The sequence below is a fragment of the Ovis canadensis genome, chromosome 2 (genome assembly GCF_042477335.2).
Source record: "Ovis canadensis isolate MfBH-ARS-UI-01 breed Bighorn chromosome 2, ARS-UI_OviCan_v2, whole genome shotgun sequence".
NCBI classification, from domain to species: domain Eukaryota; kingdom Metazoa; phylum Chordata; class Mammalia; order Artiodactyla; family Bovidae; genus Ovis; species Ovis canadensis.
Window position 1 is genome coordinate 175996 of NC_091246.1, and position 23061 is coordinate 199056.

General features: G+C 44.7%; 1 protein-coding gene across 2 annotated transcripts in view; it reads right to left on the reverse strand.

Moving 5' to 3' along the window:
* Nucleotides 1–1064: 1064 nt before the first annotated feature.
* SH3YL1 (SH3 and SYLF domain containing 1) overlaps nt 1065–23061 on the reverse strand; it is a 63783-nt gene continuing 41786 nt past the window's right edge. For both annotated transcript variants that reach the window (XM_069573796.1, XM_069573795.1), the window contains exons 9-10: nt 9182–9238; nt 1065–1888 (exon numbers count right to left, since the gene is read on the reverse strand). In XM_069573796.1, coding sequence (XP_069429897.1) covers nt 1698–1888; nt 9182–9238 — 248 coding nt within the window. In that variant the 3' untranslated portion in view covers nt 1065–1697. The remainder of the gene's footprint in view (nt 1889–9181; nt 9239–23061) is intronic.

Genomic DNA, 23061 nt, shown 5'->3' on the forward strand with positions numbered 1-23061 from the left:
TCTACTACTGTGGGCAGGAATCCCTTAGAAGAAATGGAGTAGCTCTCAGAGTCAAGAAAAGAGTCTGAATTGCAGTACTTGGATGCAATCTCAAAAACAACAGAATGATCTCTGTTCCTTTCCAAGGCAAACCATTCAATATCACAGTAATCCAAGCCTATGCCCCAACCGGTAACACTGAAGAAGCTGAAGTTGAACGGTTCTATGAAGACCTACAAGACCTTTTAGAACTAACACCCAAAAAAGATGTCCTTTTCATTATAGGGGACTGGAATGCAAAAGTAGGAAGTCAAGAAACACCTGGAGTAACAGGCAAATTTGGGCTTTAGTACAGAATGAAGCAGGGCTAATACAGTTCTACCAAGAGAATGCATTGGTCATAGCAAACACCCTCTTCTAACAACACAAGAGAAGACTCTACACATGGACATCACCAGATGGTCAACACCGAAATCAGGTTGATTCTATTCTTTGCAGCCAAAGATGGAGAAGCTCTATACAGTCAGCAAACACAAGACCAGGAGCTGACTGTGGCTCAGATCATGAACCCCTTATTACCAAATTCAGACTTAAATTGAAGAAAGTACGGAAAACCACTAGACCATTCAGGTATGACCTCAATCAAATCCCTTATGATTATACAGTGGAAGTGAGAAATAGATTTAAGGGACTAGATCTGATAGACAGAGTGCCTGATGAACTATGGATGGAGGTTTGTGACATTGTACAGGAGACAGGGATCAAGACCATCCCCATGGAAAAGAAATGCAAAAAACCAAAATGGCTGTCTGAGGAGGCCTTACAAAGAGCTGTGAAAAGAAGAGAAGTGAAAAGCAAAGGAGAAAAGGAAAGATATAAGCATCTGAATGCAGTTCCAAAGAACAGCAAGGAGAGATAAGAAACCATTCCTCAGCGATCAATCAAAGAAATTACATGTTAAGAAAGCTGAAAAAAAAAAAAAAGAAGTTAGCAACACAGTCGTGGAGGTGGATTTTAACCTCCAGACCAACCACAGACCTCTGGTTACAAAAAGAAAATAAGAAAAACAAAATCAAGACAGTAACTTAGCATTTAAAAAATATGTATTTAGAGATAATGGAACCATATCAACATAACTTTACTGTTACATATGAGCGAGCATCACTTCATAGAGAAGGAAGCTAACAGATGCCATCTTCTTTAATGCATAGTTGGATTTCTTTGAAACTCTTTGTAATGTTTCATACATATGTAATTTTTGAAGATATAGAGATAATTTTTAAGGATTACTATTCTAGTCAATATCTCCAACTCCAAGTATTACTTAATATACCATTTAAGCTGATTTATTCTTTTCCAGTCATTCTGCAAATATATGAAGTGGTATTCATACCCTAATCCTTAGATTCTCAAGATACAATCAAGTCACCATATACATAGCCAAATCAAATGTTTAGTGTGTGTTTGAAAATGAACATAAGAAAAATGTGATATTAACTATTAAATAGTATATGTGATTAAAAAATCAATGGAAAGTAAAGATATGTAAGTTAATCATATATATATAAAACCAAAATCTTTTACATACTGGATAAAAGTTTATGGAATAAACAGAGGTGTCTTTACATTTATACTAAACATTATTTAACTGAATAGTAATTCCCTCCAGTGTAGAACTAATTTTTTTATAATTCTCAAAGAACAAAATTATATAAACTTTAATTCATGGTAACATAGTTGGCTGGAAAAATGCCAGTTTGACCTCGAAGCTTTCCTTCCCACCAGTCGAAATGAGAATCTGTTTTTGATATAACTGTGATTCTGTCTCCAGCTTGAAAATTCAAATCTCCTGGCTGTTGTCCTTCAAAAGAATATAGCGCTGTCACTTCCATGGGTTGGTTTGACTTGCCTAAAACAAGAAAAAAATATTTATTTACATTTTTATGAGAAAAACAGGAAGCATGTGTACGGAAAAGATAAATCAGCAACTCAGGGCTTGGGGTTCTCGTGCGGGAGGCCAGCAGAGCCCAGAGCACACGGTCTCCGTGACTTTTCGTCACATCCTTAACCTTATGTTTTTCTTTGTAAAGAGCAAATATTTGGAAATAACATTTCCTAAATTACACAAGTCAAACTGTACATTATTATATACTTAAATATGTGTTTGGCAAATATCTGTGGTTCTAACTGCTTAAATTTTGTCTAGTCTGTAAGATAATATTATTACGTTTTCCCAATTTTAATAGGAGAGTCATGGTAGTTTCAGTGAATTATACTATTGGGTAAAAGCTGATATTTTACACTGTTGATCGTATCATAAAAGATTAACTTTAAGGACCATGCTCTGTGGTCACTGAGGATGTGGGTCACAGCTCAGATGCATCTGCTGCGCCATCAGTGGCACTTATTTCCCTCTAGGCGTTTATGGCGGCTTTCATTTCTTTCAAAAGAGAGATGAAATTCAAATTAGCACATCAAGATGCATGCCTGCAGATGTTTAATCAGAACTTCAGCAAGTATTCAGAAAAAATACCTTTGAGGACTGAGGGGGTAACATGAGCAACACACATTAACTATTATAAATTGCACAGAATCTTAAGAGATTAAAAAACATATTTACTGTGTACTCAGCTACATGGAATTTGGTATTTCCATGTTTCATATAATTCTGTGCATGAATTAGGCAGTTAGATGCTTGTTTAACGCACCTTAGTACAGAGATATTGAAAGCATATATAACCAAATTCTAAATCTAGTTACTTGCTTGAATCTATAATACGATAATCATAAAAAATAAAGTGACCTTGACCTATTAGTAAGAAACGAAAATAGTCAACACTCTAATAAAGTTACATTTACTGAAGCACTGAATTTGTATCTCGCACAAGATGGTGCTACAGTTCTTTTAATAAAGCATGTGCCATGTAGTTGAATTCTCCTAAAGAAATAACTTTAATAACACCTAACACAATTATATCAGCGATATTGTTGGCATAGTTTTTATCTATAAAACAGAGGTCTACATATTTTTATATTTTATACTGTGTTTACTTTTAACTTATTTATTTTAAAGAAATAAGAGCAAAAGTGTGTCATGAAAAGAATAAAGTTTTGATACAGTCTGGATAAATCAAAGCAGTTACACAACCATTAAGGAACACGAATGGCCGTCACTGCGCACTATGAAAACGGGCGACGGCGCTGCACTGGGGAGAGAGGTAAAAGCGCTGCACTGCAGACAGCCCTCGCGGCAGCCTCACTGCAGTCAAGCCAGCGTCAGAGGAGAAGTCACTCTGAAGATGGTTTCATCAATAATTGCGTCCATGACTTCCATACATAAAGCTCAGTCTCAACATACCAAACGCAATTAATGAAAGCCCTCAATAGCTCCTCCGCCCCCTTCTTGTCTCCCAAGCACTGTAGAGAACAGAAGCAAGTAAAAAAGGGTGCCTGTGAACACGAGGGAATGTTCTGGAAGCTGCAGCCGCCTTAGCTGCAGCACATGCACACACCTGTAGCACTAACTACTCAATTAAGGGTGCAGGCGGCGCTCCGCGTGGACACAGTGGAGCGGCGACAGGTCCTTGAGCCAGGCACTGTGATGGACACACTTGCTCCTCACTTCCAGGGAGGGAGCTCTCACGCCACTTCCCAGAACATGAACCTGAGACCTACAAATGTTAAGTAATCTGCCCAGGGGGTGAGATTCGAATCTCGGAAGCCTGTATCCAGGCAATCTTAATCACTACTGAGATTAAGCCACAGAGTCTTCAGCAACCACAGAAGTCTCAAATTGCATTCAATATATTGAACTTGGATTCATCAGTACGTTTTACCTTCTTAAAAAATTATTTTATTTTTAATGGAAGGATAATTGCTTTATAGTATGCCATGATCCTAGGTTTCTGAATGTTGAGTTTTAAGCCAGCTTTTTCACTCTCCTCTTTCAACTTCATCAAGAGGCTCTTTAGTTCCTCTTTGATTTCTGCCATCAGGGTGGTGTCATCTGCATATCTGAGGTTATTGATATTTCTCCCTGCAATCTTGATTCCAGCTTGTGCTTCATCCAGCCCAGCATTTCACATGATGAACTCTGCATATAAGTTAAATAAGCAGGGTGACAGTATACAGCCTAGACGTACTCCTTTCCCAATTTGGAACCAGTCCATTGCTCCATGTCCAGTTCTAACTGTTGCTTCTTGACCTGCATACAGATTCCTCAGGAAGCAAGTAAGGTAGTCTGGTATTCCCATCTCTTGAAGGATTTTCCACAGTTTGTTGTGATCCACACAGTCAAAGGCTTTGGTGTAGGCAGTGAAGCAGAAGTAGATATTTTCCTGGAACTCTCCCGCTTTTCCTATTACCTAACAGATGTTGGCAATTTGATCTCTGGTTCCTCTGCCTTTTCTAAACCCAGAACATCTGGAAATTCTCAGTTCACATACTGTTGAAGCCTCGCTTGGAGAATTTCGAGCATTATTTTGCAAGTGTGTGGTAGTCTGAACATTCTTTGGCATTGCCTTTCTTTGGGTTTGAAATGAAAACTGACCTTTTCCAGTCCTGTGGCCACTGCTGAGTTTTCCAAATTTGCTGGCATATTGAGTGCAGCACTTTACCAGCATCATCTTTTAGGATTTGAAATAGCTCAATAGGAATTCCATCACCTCCACTAGTTTTGTTCATAGTGATGCTTCCTAAGGCCCACTTGACTTTGCATTCCAGGATGTCTGGCTCTAGGTGAGTGATCAAACCATCATGGTTATCTGGGTCATTAAGATGTTTTTTGTGTAGTTCTTCTGTGTATTCTTGCCACCTCTTCTTAATATCTTCTGCTTCTGTTGGGTCCATACCATTTGTCCTTTATTGAGCCCATCTTTGCATGAAATGTTCCCTTGGTATCTCTAATTTTCTTGAAGAGATCTCTAGTCTTTCCCATTGTATTGTTTTCCTCAATTTCTTTGCACTGATCACTGAGGAAGGCTTTCTTATCTCTCCTTGCTATTCTTTGGAACTCTGCATTCAAATAGGTATATCTTTCCTTTTCTCCTTTGCCTTTTGCTTCTCTCCTTTCCTCAGCTATTTGTAAGGTCTCGTCAGACAGCCATTTTGCCTTTCATTTTCTTGGGAATGATTTGATCACTGCTTCCTGTACAATGTCATGAACCTCCACCCATAGTTCTTCAGGCACTCTATCAGATCTAACCCCTTGAATCTATTTGTCACTTCCACTTATCATCAAAGGGGTTTGATTTAGGTCATACCCGAATGGTCTAGTGGTTTTCCCCACTTTCTTCAATATAAGTATGAACTTTGCAATAACGAGTTCATGATCTGAGCCCCAGTCAGCTCCCAGTCTTGTTTTTGCTGACTGTATAGAGCTTCTCCATCTTTGGCTGCAAAGAATATAATCAGTCTGATTTTAGTATTGACCATCTGGTGATGTCCATGTGTAGGATCATCTCTTATGTTGTTGGAAGAGGGTGTTTGCTATGACCAGTGTGTTCTCTTGGCGAAACTGTTAGCCTTTGCCATTTTATTTTGTACTCTAAGACCAAACTTGCCTGTTACTCCAGGTATTACTTTTGCTTTTTTTTTTTTTTGGTGTTAGTTCTAGAAGGTCTTGTAGGTCTTCATAGAACTGTTCAGCTTCTTCAGCATTAGTGGTTGGGGCATAGACTTTGATTACTATGATACTCAATGGTTTACCTTGGAAACGAACCAAGATCATTCTGTTGCTTTTGAGATTGCCCCCAAGTACTGCATTTAAGACTCTTTTGTTGACGATGATGGCTATTCCTTTTCTTCTAAGGGATTCTTGCCCATAGTAGTAGATACAACAGTCATCTGAATTAAATTCGCCCCCTCAAGCCCATTTCAGTTCCCTGATTCCTGGAACATCCATGTCACTCTTGTCATGCTCGCTCCCAGTCTGCCTGGATTCACGGGCCTGGCATCCCGGGCTCCTGTGATTCATGGGCCTGGCATCCCGGGCTCCTGTGATGCACGGGCCTGGCATCCCGGGCTCCTGTGATGCACGGGCCTGGCATCCCGGGCTCCTGTGCACTATTGTTCTTTACAGCATCGGACTTTACTTTTACCACCGGTCACATCCACAGCAGGGCACTGTTTTCGCTTTGGCCCCACCTCCTCGTTCCTTCTGGAGCTAGTTCTCCCCTCTTCTCCAGGAGCATATTGGGCACCTACCGACCTGGGGAGCTCCTCTCTCAGTATCCTATCTTTTTGTCTCTTCATACTGTTCATGGGTTCTCAAGGCAAGAATACTGAAGCGTTTGCCATTCCCTTCTCCAGTGGACCACGTTTCGTCAGAACCCTCCACCATGACCTGCCCGTCTTGGGTGGCCCCACACGGCATGGCTCTCAGTTTCACTGAGTTAGACCAGGCTGTGGTCCATGTGGTCCGTTTGGGTAGTTTTCTGTGACTGGTTTTCAGTCTGTCTGCCCTCTGATGGAGAAGGATAAGAGACTTGTGGAAGCGTCTGATGGGAGGGACTAGCTGTGGGGAAAACTGGGCCTTGCTATGCTTTCGGAGGCCAAGCTCAGTAAATCTTTAATCCAATTTCCGGCTGATGGGTGGGGCTGTGTTCCCTCCCTGTAGTTTGGTTAGGCAAACTATTTTCCGGAGTCACTGAGTTATCCAGACTGTACAAATAATAGGAATATCTGTTGCTGATGATCCCTGAATTTGTTCTTAGCAGCTTTAGAAATACATTTTATAATGAATAATTAGAGGAAGAAAGATATTATGACCTGAAGAAAAGACAGAAGGGATTGCAGACCAGATTCAATGTTTGCCCCTCCCCCCGCTGGAGGTTGTCTAACTGCCTCTGAATTGCAGCTTCCAAATAAGATAAAGATAAAACAGTAACAGGAAAATCGGGTCTAAGGGCCAAGCAGGGGTTCTGAGTCACAGCAGAGGACGAGGCGGTGCTGCTGGGTGGGAGGAGGCTGGCGCTCCGCGTTCCTCCTGGCGTCCACTCTGGACAGAGGTGAAGCAGAGAGGGAGGGGTTGCTGCCGGCAGAGCTGGTGAAGGGTGTGGGCAGGATAGGCAGACGGAGGCGGGCCAAACTCCTCACCCATTCACCAGTCAGGCAAACCCCTCTCTTCCAGGAGGGTGCAGGAGGGTCTTGAGGTGAGGGGTTGTTGGGAAAGTTCATTCACAGGAAACAAAGGAGAGAGCTGGGCTCAGGTGAGAGCAGACGCCCCCAGCAGGGACCAGTTCACGTCCACTCGGTGCCAGGTCCCCCTGCTGGCTTTTTCTTCAATAAGCTCAAAATGACTTAAAGCTCCTCTTTACTGTAAGTAGTAGGGACAGTTTCCATAGAAGAAGTTTAATGTCCGCAACGTAATCCATTAGAAGAGGCCAGCCAAGAGGGCCCGCTCTTCCAGGGAGGGAGACGACCGTGGAGCGCAGGGCAGTAAGGCCCACAGGGCACCCGAACGGCCAGTGTCCAGGTGCTGAGGACACGCGCCTTCAAGACCTACATTCCTACACTTCGAGACAATCTGGAGGGTCTCTGAAGCAACTGACTACTTTGTATCCAAATATTCAAGTTTATTCAAATAGAGGTTAGCTTTCTCTCCCCAGTCAGGGCCATACTTAACAGGAAACAGATTACAGTCGGCTGTGGTGACTGGCAGCTGCTCTGAGCTCATAATTAGCAAGTCTGCGGCCACGGGATGCCACCGCCTCATCTTACTCCTCAGTGGAGCCTGCATGATGTGACCCACGTGGCATCACCACATCTGGCCCCGGACACGACTCAGAAGAACCTCAGCCCTTGGAAGGTCCCTCCAGGACGCACGGGACGTGGGCCTTTGCTGCCGTGATGCTCTGGGCAGCTGACTCGACCCTGGCACCCACATGCCCCAGGATACAGGTGGGGTCCACAGCCCTTGGTGACCGTGATCTCCCTACAGGAGTGCGAGTGAGCTGGATGGCGCCAGGAGAGCTCACGAGACCCACGATTCTCAAACGGCAAAGTCAGAAGACGAAGGGCATCTGTGGTTGTCACACTCAGGGAGGGGGCACCACTGGCATCGAGTGGGCCTAGTCCTCAGGCACACACAGCTCAGGACAGCCCCATGGCAGAGAGCTATGCGCCAGGCCCAGAGGGCCCCTGCCAGTCAGAGGGCGGACGGGGGGCGGTGATGGATGCTGACCACGGAGGTTTGGACCTCCAGGTACGAAAACCTCAGTTAACAGGGCTATGGATGCTCACCCCGTTTTACCGTGAGGTCAGAAGACTTGGTAGCAGGAGCTTCCAAAGGTGCGAAGCAAAAGCACATACCACCTGGACAACCATCGCTGTGCCCACGCAGCCGGGGCAGGCCCAGGACAGCCAGCCGGGGAAGGGCCAGGACAGCCAGCTGGGGCGGCCAGGAGTCCTGCTCAGACGGGTTTTCAACTCAAGCCTCAGGACCGAGGAGTCACAGGGCTGGGACTTTTCTCTGCAAGGCTGATAGACTGGCATAAGGAAGTCCTTAGTAAGAGCTTAACTAATTTCACACAGTAATGTAAAGTAAGCTTTATTTTTAAAATAGACTTTAAATCTTTCCTTGCATTTTCTTTTTCAAAATCCCTTATATGTTGAGAAAGGACTAAAATAAATTAATATTAACTTATTACCTACTGTTTGAAACATTTAGCTTGTGCTACCCTCAAATATAAAAGCAAAACCCAACCAACCAACCAGCCATGGGAAGTAAAGTGTTTGGAACACACACCCAGAGAATAAAAGTGCTGGCTGTAAGTCTGAGCCTCTGTGCCCAGATCCCACTTAGGGTTTTGTTTCTTATCTTCCCTCATTGCTTTTTAAGAGATATTTCTAATATTTATCAGGCACTTAGACTACAGGTGCAGACTTCAGAGGGTCTGAGAAAAGGGACGCTAGCCCCAGAGTCACACTGCCAAGGCCGCTTCTGCTCAACGGTCGAGGCCCCTAACCCCTCAGGGGCCAGTGGCCCTTTCCCAAGCAGGTCCAGTCTATCTGCTGACTTCACCAAGTTTGATTAGTCCAATTGTGCAGAGTATGTTTTAAATGAAGTGCTTCTCAAAGTAACGTGAATATCCTATAAATGAAATAAGAGGTATCGATATTTTCATAACCTGCCAAATTAGTTAGGAGGTTTGTGATTATAAGATGGTTACAAATCTTTTAAAACAGAAACATTTTTACTTACCAACTCTCTCACGATAGCTGGAAAGTTCAGGATACAGATTATACTCGTTTCTGCTACCTGCATAAAGTAAACAGATACATAAGAGGGGAACATTTAGAAAATTTATTAGTATATAGCATATAGATACCAGGGCTTCCCTGGGGGCTCACAGGGTAAAGCGTCTGCCTGCAATGCTGGAGACCCGGGTTCGATCCCTGGATTGGGAAGATCCCCTGGTGAAGGAAATGGCAACCCACTCCAGTATTCTTGCCTGGAAAATCCCCATGAACAGGGGACCCTGGTAGCCTACAGTCCATGGGGTTGCAAAGAGCTGGACACAACTGAGCGACTTCATGCACATATAAGATACCCAAGAATGCCAAATACTGTTCTTGATAAGCAGGTATTTTAAATCACTCTAATTGATTGAAATATAATTATTTTATCCTCTTTCAATCAAGAGGAATACCTGGATATAAACAGAAAATAGACCAAACGTAAGGCAGACAGTAAATGTCTAATATCTGTATGACCTCATGCACATAAATTACAATTCATGGCATTGCAATTACATGTTCACAGAAAATGGATACATCTTTTTCCAAAATTACCAGAATAATAAAATTTGCAATCACCAAGCCAGTGATTTTCAGACAGTCTTGCTTGTTTAACATCTAAAGTAATTTTTAAAGAAGTATTGATATGTGTATTTTTAAACTGATACCTAAAATTGTTAAATGTAAGATTAAGGGTGTAATTTTAGCATATTTTAATGTCAATTACTTAAAATTCGTATCACTCCCTTTTTGGATAAAAGGATCTAAATATGATAATGATCTGAACCCATCACCATTCATTAAAGAAAATCAAGATGTTTTTAATAGTCAGAAATTATATACTGTTCATTTTTAATCTTTAAATCATATTTTCGCTTCATTTGTTCCAAAGATTTTTAACCAGTGTATTAATATCGTACTTTTAACTGTGGTGTTGGAGAAGACTCTTGAGAGTCCCTTGGACTGCAAGGAGGTCCAACCAGTCCATCCTAAAGGAAATCCACCCTGAATATTCATTGGAAGGACTGATGTTGAAGCTGAAACTCCAATATTTTGGTCACCTACTATGAAGAGTTGACTCATTTGAAAAGACCCTGATGCGGGGAAAGATTGAAGGTGTGAGGAGAAAGGGACGACAGAGGATGAGATGGCTGGATGAAATCACCAACTCAATGGACATGAGTTTGCATAAACTCCAGGAGTTGGGGATGGACAGGGAGGCCTGGCGTGCTGCAGTCCATGGGGTCACAAAGAGTCAGAAATGACTGAGCAACTGAACTGAACTTATGCAAGTTTCTACAACAAGAATTTGTGCTAAATTTATTTTAAAAATTTTATTTTATATAACACAATCATCTATTTAATAATTTCTTATAGATTGAGTTATCATGATCATTATAAGCACACATTGATCAAAACTTTAAAAATATTATAAACTCATTAATTTACTAAACATTAAAGCATCACTTGAAATGTATTTCAATAGGTGGACTAGACTTTGAAAAATTGGTTCATATACACCATTCAGTTCACTTAAGTTGCTCAGTGGTGACCGATTCTTTGTGACCCCATGGATTGCAGCACGTGGCTTAGAGGTTAAAGTGTCTGCCTGCAATGTGGGAGACTTGGGTTCGATCCCTGGGTCAGGAAGATCCCCTGGAGAAGGAAATGGCAACCCACTCCAGTATTCTGGCCTGGAGACTCCCATGGACAGAGGAGCCTAGCGGGCTACAGTCTATGGGGTCTCAAAGAGTCGGACACGACTGAGCGACTTCCCTTCCACTTTCTTTCAGGCTTGCTCAAGCTCATGTGCATCAAACAGTGACCCATCCAATCATCTCATCCTTGCCGTCCCCTTCTCCCTCTGCATTCTTCAAGCTTTCACAGCATCGGGGTCTTTTCTAGTGAGCCAGTTCTTCGCATCAAGTGGCCAAAGTCCTGGAGTTTCAGCTTCAGCACCAGTCTTCCTAATGAATATTCAGGACTGATTTCCTTTAGGGTCAACTGGTTTGATCTCCTGGCAGTCCAAGGGACTCTCAAGAGTCTCCTCCAACACCACAGTTCAAAAGCATCAATTCTTTGGTGCTCAGCTTTCTTTATGGTCCAACTATCACATTCATATAAGACTACTGGGGAAAAAAACAAAACCCATAGCTTTGATTATATGAAACTTTGTTGGCAAAGTAATGTCTCTACTTTTTAATACACTATCTAGGTTGCTCATAGCTTTTCTTCCAAGGAACAAGCATCTTTTAGCTTCATGACTGCAGACACCATCTACAGTGATTTTGGAGCCCAAGAAAATAAAAGTCTCTCTCTGTTTCCATTGTTTCCCCATCTATTTGCCATGATGTGATGGGACTAGATGTCATGATCTTAGGTTTCTGAATACTGAGTTTTAATCCAGCTTTTTCACTCTCCTCTCTCACTTCCATCAAAAGGCTCTTTAGCTCCTCTTTGACTTCTGCCCTATGTGTGGTGTCATCTGCATGTCTGAGGTTGGTACTGGCATTTCTCCTGGCAATCTTGACTCCAGTTTGTGCTTCATCCAGTCTGGCATTTCACATGATGCACTCTGTCCACAGGCTAAGCGGACAGGGTGACAATATACAGCCCTGACGTGCTCCTACCCCATCTGAGCAGTCCGAGCAGCCCGGAAGACCAGTCCGTTCTTCCAAGTCCGGTTGTAGCTATTGCTTCTTTACTTGCATATGGATTTCTCAGGAGACAGGTCAGGTGGTCTGGTATTCCCATCTCTTGAAGGATTTCCCACAGTTTGTTGTGATCCACACAGTCAAAGGCTTTAGTGCAGTCAATGAAGCAGAAGTAGACGTTTTTCTGGAACTCTCTTGCTTTTCCTGTGACCCAACGGATGTTGGCAATTTGATCTCTGGTTCTTCTGCCTTTTCTAAATCCAGCTTGAACATCTGGAAGTTCTCAGTTCGCATATTATTGCAGCCTAGCTTGGAGAATTTTGAGCATTACTTTACCAGTGTACGAGATGAGTGCAATTGTTCGGTAGTTTGAATATCCCTTGGCATTGCCTTTCTTTGGGATTGGAATAAAAACTGACCTTTTCCAGTCCTGTGGCCACTGCTGAGTTTTCCAAATTTGCTGGCATATTGAGTGCAGCACTTTACCAGCATCATCTTTTAGGATTTGAAATAGCTCAATAGGAATTCCATCACCTCCACTAGCTTTGTTCATAGTGATGCTTCTTAAGGCCCACTTGACTTTGAACTCCAGGATGTCTGGCTCTAGGTGAGTGATCACACCATCGTGATTATCTGGGTTGTGAAGATGTTTTTTGTGCAGTTCTTCTGTGTATTCCTGCCACCTCTTCTTAGTACCTCTGCTTCTGTCAGGTCCAGACCATTTCTGTCCTTTATTGAGCCCATCTTTGCATGAAATGTTCCCTTGGTATCTCTAATTTTCTTGACGAGATCTCTAGTCTTTCCCATTCTATGGTTTTCCTCTATTTCTTTGCTTTGATCACTGAGGAAGGTTTTCTTTTCTCTCTTCACTATTCTTTGGAACTCTGTATTCAGATGGGTATATCTTTCTTTTTCTCCTTTGCCCTTCACTTCTCTTCTTTTCTCAGCTATTTGTAAGGCCTCCTCAGACAATCACTTTGTCTTTGTTTTCCTTGAGGATGGTTTTGATCACCACCTCCTCTACACTGCCACAAACCTCCGTCCATAGTTCTTCAGGCACTCTGTCTATCAGATCTAATGCCTTGATCTATTTGTTACTTCCACTGTATATCATAAGGGATTTCATTTAGGTCATACCTGAATTTAGGTCATATACACACGATAACTATTATTTATAGAATGACATAGTTTCAACATAAAATTGTATCTCAGTGTTCTTTTTTAAGGATATAGATGCTAAGAAAGCTGGTTTTTAGAAAAACTAGAGAGGGCAAGAAAGATATTTTATAAGAATGTAACAGAATTTTTTATTTCCCTTCTTAGATAGAGGTAAAAAAATTCTCATAGAGATCTATCATCAAAACAATAGCAATAATAAATTACTTATTAATAAACTATTACTACTATAATTTTTATTTTTATGATAGCTATGTGATTTTATAAATAATCCATGTATAATGATAATATTAATTACTATTCTCATTGTAAATCCAGGCAACGGTCCATTAGGTCTCCATTCAGCTTTGTTGAAAGCTAAAAAAAATGTAATTCATCTAATTTACAAAATTATTTACTGCTCATCAGACTTACCAACTACAGTAATATTAGCTTTCATATTTCAAATTGTATCATTGTCCTTACACTTTGGGGACAATGTTGAAGGAGTGTGAGTAAGATAGTGTGGAGTTTGCTTTTCTTATTCAAGTGTGAAAAAAACTGCTGTGAAAGAACAGAAGACAAAGGGGGCAACATGCACATCACGTTCTCAACAAAGAGCACGAGTGGGAACCGGCCGTCTGTCAACTGCATCTCACGCCACCTGAGCCCAGGAGCTCTTTCCCAACCTCTGGGTGCCCCTCAGGGCTTCCCTGGTGGACCTGCTGGTAAAGAATCTGTCTGCAATGCAGGAGGCCCAAGTTCGATCCCTGGGTCCAAGATCCCCTGGAGGAGGGCATGGAAACCCACTCCAGTGTTCTTGCCCGGAGAATCCCATGGACAGAGGAGCCTGGCGGGCTACATTCCATGGGGTCACAGAGTTGGACAGGACTGAGCGAGTAAGCACATGCCTTTCTCATCTCTGTGAACCCCTAAGGACAGAGGGGCATCAGCGTGAAGGCCACTGGCCGAAGAGGTTTATGAATATAAAAACATAGAAATAAGCATTGGCAAGGTGGGGAAGAGGGTATAAATATCAAGAATCTATTTTTAAAACCTGACGAGAAGTAAGAGATTTAGGGTAGGTGACCACATATAAGACAAAATATATGTAAATTAAGGCTTTCTCAACTATTGAAAGAAGCACTCTGGAATATAAATGGGAGAGCGTCTTCCATTCAACACAGCAAACAAAATTACAAAGCACTTAGAAATGAATTTAACAAGAAAGGCACAGAAACCATGAAAGCTTAGGAAAGACATAATATCTCAACAAATGGAAAGGGTAAAATAGGAAGATTATCATATAGATGCTAAATTTATTTGTTTATATATATAACGTTACTGTAATTAATATTAAAAAATCATAGAGTTCATATAAGTACATAATATTACTTTACCAGAATTGCATTGGTACTTGAGAGGAGTATTGGTATAATGCTCTTAAATTGGCTGAGGAGTAAGAATCTAATAACGGCAAGAATGAGATACTTCAAGAAAACCCAGGACTCTATGAATGCAATGTACAGGAGAGAAGACCCTAACCATGCCAAAACACTGATGCTTTCAAACTGTGGCTCTGGAGAAGACCTTGAGGGTCCTTGGACAGCAAGGAGATCAAACCGGTCAATCCTAAAGGAAGTCAACCCTGAATACTCATTGGAAGGACTGATGCTGAAGCTGAAGGGCTGACTCACTGGAAAAGACCCTGATGCTGGGAATGACTGGAGGCAAAAGGAGAAGGGCATGACAGAGGATGAGATGGTTAGACAGCATCACTGACTCAACGGACATGAACCTGAGCAAACTACAGGAGATAGCGATGGTAGCAGAGCCTGGCGTGCTGCAGTCCATGGGGTTGCAAAGAGTTGGACATGACTCAGCGACTCAGTAACAACAACTGCAAAATACGAAGTCCATAAAAAATAAGCGACAGATATGTTTCTACGTAAATGTTAAAATGTTGATATATGAAAGTTTTATGTCCAACTTTTATATTTCATAGAGATTATGAACTACATGAAAACTGAGGTCAATAAACGATGCGTCTAGAGAAAGAAACTGTCGTCCAAACGAGAAGCCCCTTAATACACAAGACACTCCTGCAAGCTGAATGCAATAGGCATTCCAAGAAAAAAATCAGCCAATGAAATAGAGACTTTTAAGATAAGACTAAATTCCAAACACCAGCAATAAGATGAAAAAAAATGCTTAAATCACTAATAGGGACAAACACAGTCACTTAACAAGGAGATGTAACCAACTGTCAGACTAGCAAACACTTCAGGATACTCCAACACCACCAGTGATGAGGGATGACTGTGAGGCATGTTGCGGTAGAGTGTGCACAGTAGGGCATGTGGGTGTCTGATAGGGGTGTTCACAGTAGACAGTGTAGGTGCCTGATACAGGTGTACGCAGTAGGGAGCGTAGGTGTCTGATTGGGGTGTACACAGTAGGGCGTGTAGGTGTGTGATAGGGGTGTACACAGTAGGGCGTGTAGGTGTCTGATACAGGTGTACGCAGTAGGGAGTGTAGGTGTCTGATTGGGGTGTACACAGTAGGGAGTGTGGGTGTCTGTCGGGGTGTACACAGTAGGGAGTGTGGGTGTCTGATAGAAGTGTACACAGTAGGGCGTGTAGGTGTCTAATTGGGGTGTAGACAGTAGGGAGTGTAGGTGTCTGATAGGAGTGTGCACAGTAGGGCGTGTAGGTGTCTGATAGAAGTGTACACAGTAGGGCATGTAGGTGTGTGATAGGGGTGTACACAGTAGGGCGTGTAGGTGTCTGATAGGGGTGTACACAGTAGGGCGTGTAGGTATGTGATGGGGTATACTCAGTAGGGAGTGTAGGTGTCTGATTGGGGTGTACACAGTATGGAGTATAGGTGTCTGATGGGGTGTGCACAGTAGGGCGTGTAGGTGGAGTGTACACAGTAGGGTGTGTTGGTGTCTTGGGGTGTATACAGTATGGCATATAGGTGTCTGATTGGGGTGTACACAGTACAGCGTGTAGGTGTCAAATTGGGGTGTACACAGTAGGGTCTTTGATTTGAGTGTGCACAGTAGGGAATATAGGTGTCAGATAGGGGTGTACACATAGGGCATGTGGGTGTCTGATATGGGTGTACACAGTAGGGAGTGTGGGTGTCTGTTGAGGTGTGCACAATAGGGAGTGTAGGTGCCTGTCAGGGTGTACACAGTAGGGGGTGTGGGTGTGTGATTGGGGTGTGCACAGTAGGGAATGTGGGTGTCTGTTGGGGTGTACACAGTAGGGAGTGTGGGTGTCTGTCGGGGTGTACACAGTAGGGAGTGTGGGTGTCTGTCGGGGTGTACACAGTAGGGAGTGTGGGTGTCTGTTGGGGTGTGCACAATAGGGAGTGTAGGTGCCTGTCAGGGTGTACACAGTAGGGGGTGTGGGTGTGTGATTGGGGTGTGCACAGTAGGGAATGTGGGTGTCTGTTGGGGTGTACACAGTAGGGAGTGTGGGTGTCTGTCAGGGTGTACACAGTAGGGTGTGTAGGTGGAGTGTACATAGTAGGGAGTGTAGGTACCTGTCGGGATGCACACAATAGGGGGTGTGGGTGTCTGTCGGGTGTACACAGTAGGGGGTGTGGGTGTCTGTCGGGGTGTACACAGTAGGGGGTGTGGGTGTGTGATTGGGGTGTGCACAGTAGGGACTGTGGGTGTCTGTCGGGGTATACACAATAGAGAGTGTGGGTGGAGTGTACACAGTAGGGCTTGTAGGTGGAGTGTACACAGTAGGGAGTGTGGGTGTCTGTCGGGGTGTACACAGTAGGGGGTGTGGGTGGAGTGTACACAGTAGGGCTTGTAGGTGGAGTGTACACAGTAGGGACTGTGGGTGTCTGTCGGGGTGTACACAATAGAGAGTGTGGGTGTCTGATTGGGGTGTGCACAGTAGGGAGTGTGGGTGTCTGATTGGGGTGTGCACAGTAGGGAGTGTGGGTGTCTGTCGGGGTGTACACAGTAGAGAGTGTGGGTGTGTGATTGGGGTGTGAACAGTAGGGAGTGTGGGTGTCCGTCGGGGTGTATACAATAGAGAGTGTGGGTGTCTGATTGGGGTGTGCACAGTAGGGAGTGTGGGTGTCTGTCGGGGTGTACACAGTAGAGAGTGTGGGTGTCTGATTGGGGTGTGCACAGTAGGGAGTGTGGGTGTCTGTCGGGGTATACACAATAGAGAGTGTGGGTGTCTGATTGGGGTGTGCACAGTAGGGCATGTAGGTGCCTGTCAGGGTGTACACAGTAGGGGGTGTGGGTGTGTGATTGGGGTGTGCACAGTAGGGAGTGTGGGTGTCTGTCGGGGTGTACACAGTAGGGGGTGTGGGTGGAGTGTACACAGTAGGGCTTGTAGGTGGAGTGTACACAGTAGGGACTGTGGGTGTCTGTCGGGGTGTACACAATAGAGAGTGTGGGTGTCTGATTGGGGTGTGCACAGTAGGGAGTGTGGGTGTCTGATTGGGGTGTGCACAGTAGGGCGTGTGGGTGCCTGTCGGGGTGTGCACAGTAGGGGGTGTGGGTGGGGTGTACACAGTAAGGAGCGCGGGTGTCTGTCGGGGTGCACGTGGTGGCAGCATAGGTGGTGGGAATGGCTGACAAGTCTCTGCAGTAGTAAAAACTTTAAAAAATCAATCTACCAAGTCTCTTAAAAATTTAAAAATACACCCTTTCACCTATCATGTCTGTTCCTGGAAATTCTGTAGACAGCTTAAGAAATTGTGACACTGCTTGGCATGAAAACCTGAAAGCTAGCATCTATCAGTAGGAGAGTGGCTGAGTAAAATATGTCCAGCTGCATGATGGAATACTCAATAGCCACTACAAAGAATTGAATTAACTGAGGAGTAAGTATCCAATAATTGCAAGAACACAGTTGGTTCAGGGATTTCCGTGAGATGCTACTGAGCAAAAGGAACAAGTAAATCCCACGAACAAACAAGCTAGAGTAAAGCATGGAACTGTAACAGCATTTCTGTGAGATGACAGCAAAGCACTGGGCCTGTCTGTGTGTGTCTACATGCTTGTACACATGCTTGCGTGCGGAACTACACGGAGAAAATACAGAGGAACTGTAGGAACACGGAGAAAAGCATCATCCCTATTGTCCCCATGGGTCTGCGGGTGTGAGTATCGGAGAGAGTGACGTGCAATTTAGGACAGAGGAGAATGGGGAAAGGGGAAGGACTCCTAAAAGAAAAAGAAAAAAATGCTTTCAAAAAACACATTTATGAATCACATATACACATAAATAAAATTATATATGTGAGGATATATAAGAAATTAGAAATTAAGATTTTGTTTTTTAATAAAGCACTTAGTAATGTCATATTCAAAATGAAAGGTTAAGAATAGATACAAATTTTAAACTTTCATTTTATTGAATCAAAACCAGGTGTTTGCAACCAGGCATGACATGCTACATGAGAAGAGATGATGGGCATGTGAAAGAAACAGGAATCGAGCAACAGACACTGAAGCTGAAAAAGGAAAGGGGGAGGAAGAGCGGACGGTGGACAGAGCCGAGTCTGCAGAAACGTGCCCAGGCGAGCAGGTGAGCTGGCAAGCACACTGTGAAATCAGCGAGCGCAGCCCCTGCCGGGACAGGAAGCTTCTGAAGACCGAGGTCACTGCCGCAGACAGACAGGCCAAGGCTGGCGCGGCAGGGGACCCGTGACCAATGAGGCTAGATGCTAAAATGCCTGCTCAGGAAGAATATGCAAGAGAAACAAACCCTCCAAAATTTCCCCATCGTTAGCTTAGAGGAGTTTCTTGAGATAAGTTAAGTAGCTTTTAAATCTACACTGACAAGGAACTGATATTGAAGACTAGCAGGATTTTTATGATCTTCTCAACCCAGGGATTGAACCTGGGTCTCCCGTATTGCAGGCAGACGCTTTACCATCTGAGCCACCAGGGACGCTCAACAAGTAACTGATATTGAAGACTAGCAGGATTTTTATGTAGGTGCCATATAGGTACCTACTCCCTCACTGAGGAAATTTTGGAAACACTGTGTATTTTGGAGTATTCACACAGGTCAAGTTTTATGTAGTCACTCCTATCTAAATTAATAAAAGATTCAATGCTCACATCTTGCTACTGAAAGTAAGAGTGTAAGCAAATCAATTACCAGAACATAAATAAAAATAAAAACAGACCATCCCTTTGGAGGAAGAAAGCAGCATCCCAAGAGAACAGGATACACAGCAAGTCGTGTGTGTGTTTAGGGCGTGGGGCGGGGCTCAGCGGCGAAGAACACGCCTGTCAACGCAGGAGATGCAGGGCACACAGGTTTGACCCCTGAGTCGGGAAGATCCCCTGGAGGATCAACCCACTCCAGTATTCTCGCCTGGGAAACCCCACGGACAGGGGGGCCTGGCGGGCTGCAGTCCATGGGGTCGCACAGAGGCAGACACGACTGAGTGACGAGCACGCGCACACACACACACACACGCTGAGACACACACACTCTGTGACACACGCACACACTGACACACACACGCTGTGACACACACACACGCATGCTGAGACACACACACGCATGCTGTGACACACACACGCACGCTGACACACACACGCTGAGACACACACACACTGACACACACGCTGTGACACACACACACGCATGCTGAGACACACACACGCATGCTGTGACACACACACGCACGCTGACACACACACGCTGTGACACACACTGACACACACATGCTGAGACACACACACTCTGTGACACACACTCTGTGACACACGCACACACTGACACACACACGCTGTGACACACACATACACGCTGACACACACACGCTGAGACACACACTGACACACACACATGCTGTGACACACACACTGTGACACACACACATGCTGACACACACAGTGACACACACACACGCTGAGACACACACACGCATGCTGTGACACACACACGCACGCTGTGACACACACATACACGCTGACACACACACGCTGTGACACACACTGACACACACACACATGCTGACACACACACACTGTGACACACACATGCGCTGAGACACACACACACGATAAGACACACACGCTGTGACACACACACACACACGCTGTGAAGAGCAGCTCTAGGTCCTGAGGATCTTCCTGGAGGAGGTAAATTTAGATGAGCTGAAGGCACAGCCAGGACTCAGTGTGGGCGCCATGAGTCGGGTTTCACGCTCATGTCTCACCTGGGCATGACAACTGGGCAAATGGACCTAAAACTCGGAGGGGGAGGGCAGGACCTGCGTTATGACCTTGGCAGCACTTTGACACTTAGAGTCCTCTGCCCAGAGCTTATCATATACTGCTGACCATTGAATAGCGTGGGTTTGCACTGTGTGGGTTCACTCACAAGCGGATTTTTTCTGATAACATTGGAAAATTTGCCTGAGATTTGCCACACACTGAAAAAACTCAGATGAAACACACAGCCTAGAAATGTGTGTGTGTGTCGCGAATGCATGGGATTTACGCAGATGCGATTCTGTGTCGCCATTCGCCACTGTAGGGAACACACAAACCTTTCGCCAGGAGTTAGAATTTACCAGAACTGTGCGCACGCACACTCAGCCCTCCATTCGCAGTGGAGAGAAACGTGAGCAGGTGTGAAGCTGCAGTGTTCAGTCCTAACCACGCGAATGAACGTGCTTACGCACACGCGCGAGCACACACGCCATACCCTGGAAGGCTTGTGCAGCCACCCCTGCTGCTGTGGTGAGGCGGTGAGGGCTGCGAGTAACTGCCAAGGATGCTGACCTTAGCCGTCTGCACGTGACGAGCTGTCTCTCCAGTAGGTGTGCGTCACTATGATAAGTTCTCCTCCATGCTTCTGGTGCGTTTTTCATTGTGTTTAAAATAATACACCTTGATTAACACCAAGGGACCCATAAAAAGTACTAGTGACCCTGGAAGTGCTCCCAAGAAGCAGAGAAAAGTCATTACAAGCAAAAGCTGAACTGCTCGCTGTGTGGAGACTGAGGTCTGCAGCTGCCCCTGCCCACCATTCCAGCATAACTGAATTCAGTGTGAGGACCGTTTCTAAAAGAGGAAAGGAAATCCAAGAAGCTGTTGCTGCAGCAACACCAACAGGCGCGGAAACGCTGCACTGAAATACCTTTTTATCTTATATTACAAATGCAGTTTTTATGTGGGTGCAATAGACTCTAATAAGATTTGAGAAAAAGCAAAGCCATTATATGACAGCTTAAAGCAGAAAGAAGGGGAAGGGTTTAAACTGGAGAACTAAATGCCAGCCAAGTTTACTTTGATAACTTTAGCAAGAAGTTGGGCTTAAGTAACATCAAGATAACAGGAGAAGCAGCTTCTGCTGACCAAGAGGCAATAGCTAAGTCCCAGGCGCCATTAAGAAAATCACTGACAAGAAAGAATATTTGCCTGAACAGGTTTTTAATGCAGATGAAACTGCCCTATTCTGGCAAAAATTGCAACCAAGGACATTTATTAGTAAGGAAGAGAAGTGAGCGCCAGGATTTAAGGCAGGAAGGGACAGACAAGCTCTACTCTTCCAAGCACAGTCTGCCCTCCTCTATAGAACTGCTAAGCCCCAGCCTAGAAGGGGAACAGATAAACACAAGCTGACAACCTTTGGTTGTGCAAAAAGAAGGCCGGGATCGTGACAACACTTTTTCTGCTTTCGGTCCCTGACATCAGGAAGCCCTGTGCCACTCAGGGGCTGCCTTTCAAAGTTCTCTTGATACTGGACAATGCCCCTGGCCACCCAAGAGCCCCGCGAGCTCAGCTCCATGAGCAGACCACCAAGCGGTGTCGCTGGCCTCAAACACAACATCTCTATTTCAGACCTCTAGATCAGGGGATCATCAGGACTTTTACAGGCTCACTACACACGGTGCTCTGCAGAAAGAACTGTTGATGCTGTGGAAGAGAATGCCCAGAGTGAGAAGAGCATGGAAGCCTGGAAGATCACCCCACTGAAGACACCATTTCTTATAGAAAAGGCCATGAAAGCCATCAAGCCTGCAGCAATAAACTCCTGCTGGAGGAAACTGTTCCAGACGCCACACACGCCTCCAGAGAGTTTACAGCAGAGCCAGTCAAGGAAGTCAGGAAAGAGACTGCGAGTACAGCAACACAGGCGGAGGGGGCGTGGCTGTGAAGGGCCTCAAGACACGGATCTTGGAGACTTTCAGGGGCTGATGGACACCACATCAGAGGAATTAGCAAAAGAGACTTGATGCAGATGAGAGCTCCTGAATCAGTGCCAGACAACTAGGGAAAAGACGCAGGGGCAGTGCCAAAGACACACCGGCATCAGACAATCCGGCAGAGGGTTCTGCTTACTCAGATGGAAGAGAAAGCAGCAGCTGCCCAGGCGTGTCCGACTCTCTGTGACCCCAAGGACTGCAGCCCACCAGGCTCCTCTGTCCATGGGATTCTCCAGGCGATAACACTGGGGTAGGTTGCCGCACCCTTCTCCAGGTGATCTTCCCGAGCCAGGGGTCAAACCTGAGTCTCTCATTGCCTGCACTGGCAGGCAGATTCCTTAACGTTTGAGCTACCTGGGAAGCCCCTGCTTATTCAAGACTGCTTTTAAACTTCTTTTCTGACATGGATCTCGTACGATACACGGACTGAAACCAAAGCAAAGAGTGGAAGGAGGACTGGGATCCCGTACACACATTTTTAGAGAAATGGAAAAGCAAAAAAGTCAGACAGAAATTATGATGCATTTCCATAAAGGGACATCGAGGGTGCTGCCTCTCTTGCCTCTCTCTCCCCCCACTCCACTCTGCCACCCCTGGGGCAGCAGGACCACCCCATCTTCTTCTCCCTCTTTCTCCTCAGCCTGCTCAACATGAGGATGAGGAGGAAGACCTCTGTGATGACCCACCCCCACTTGATGGAGAGTAAATGATCATCACGTCATTCAGCCAACAGACTTATCTGCTGTGTATGTGCGTGTCCTCGTGTGAAAGTCTAGCAACTGTGAGAGGTCTCCGTCATCACCAGCATCGCCCAAGTGCTCAC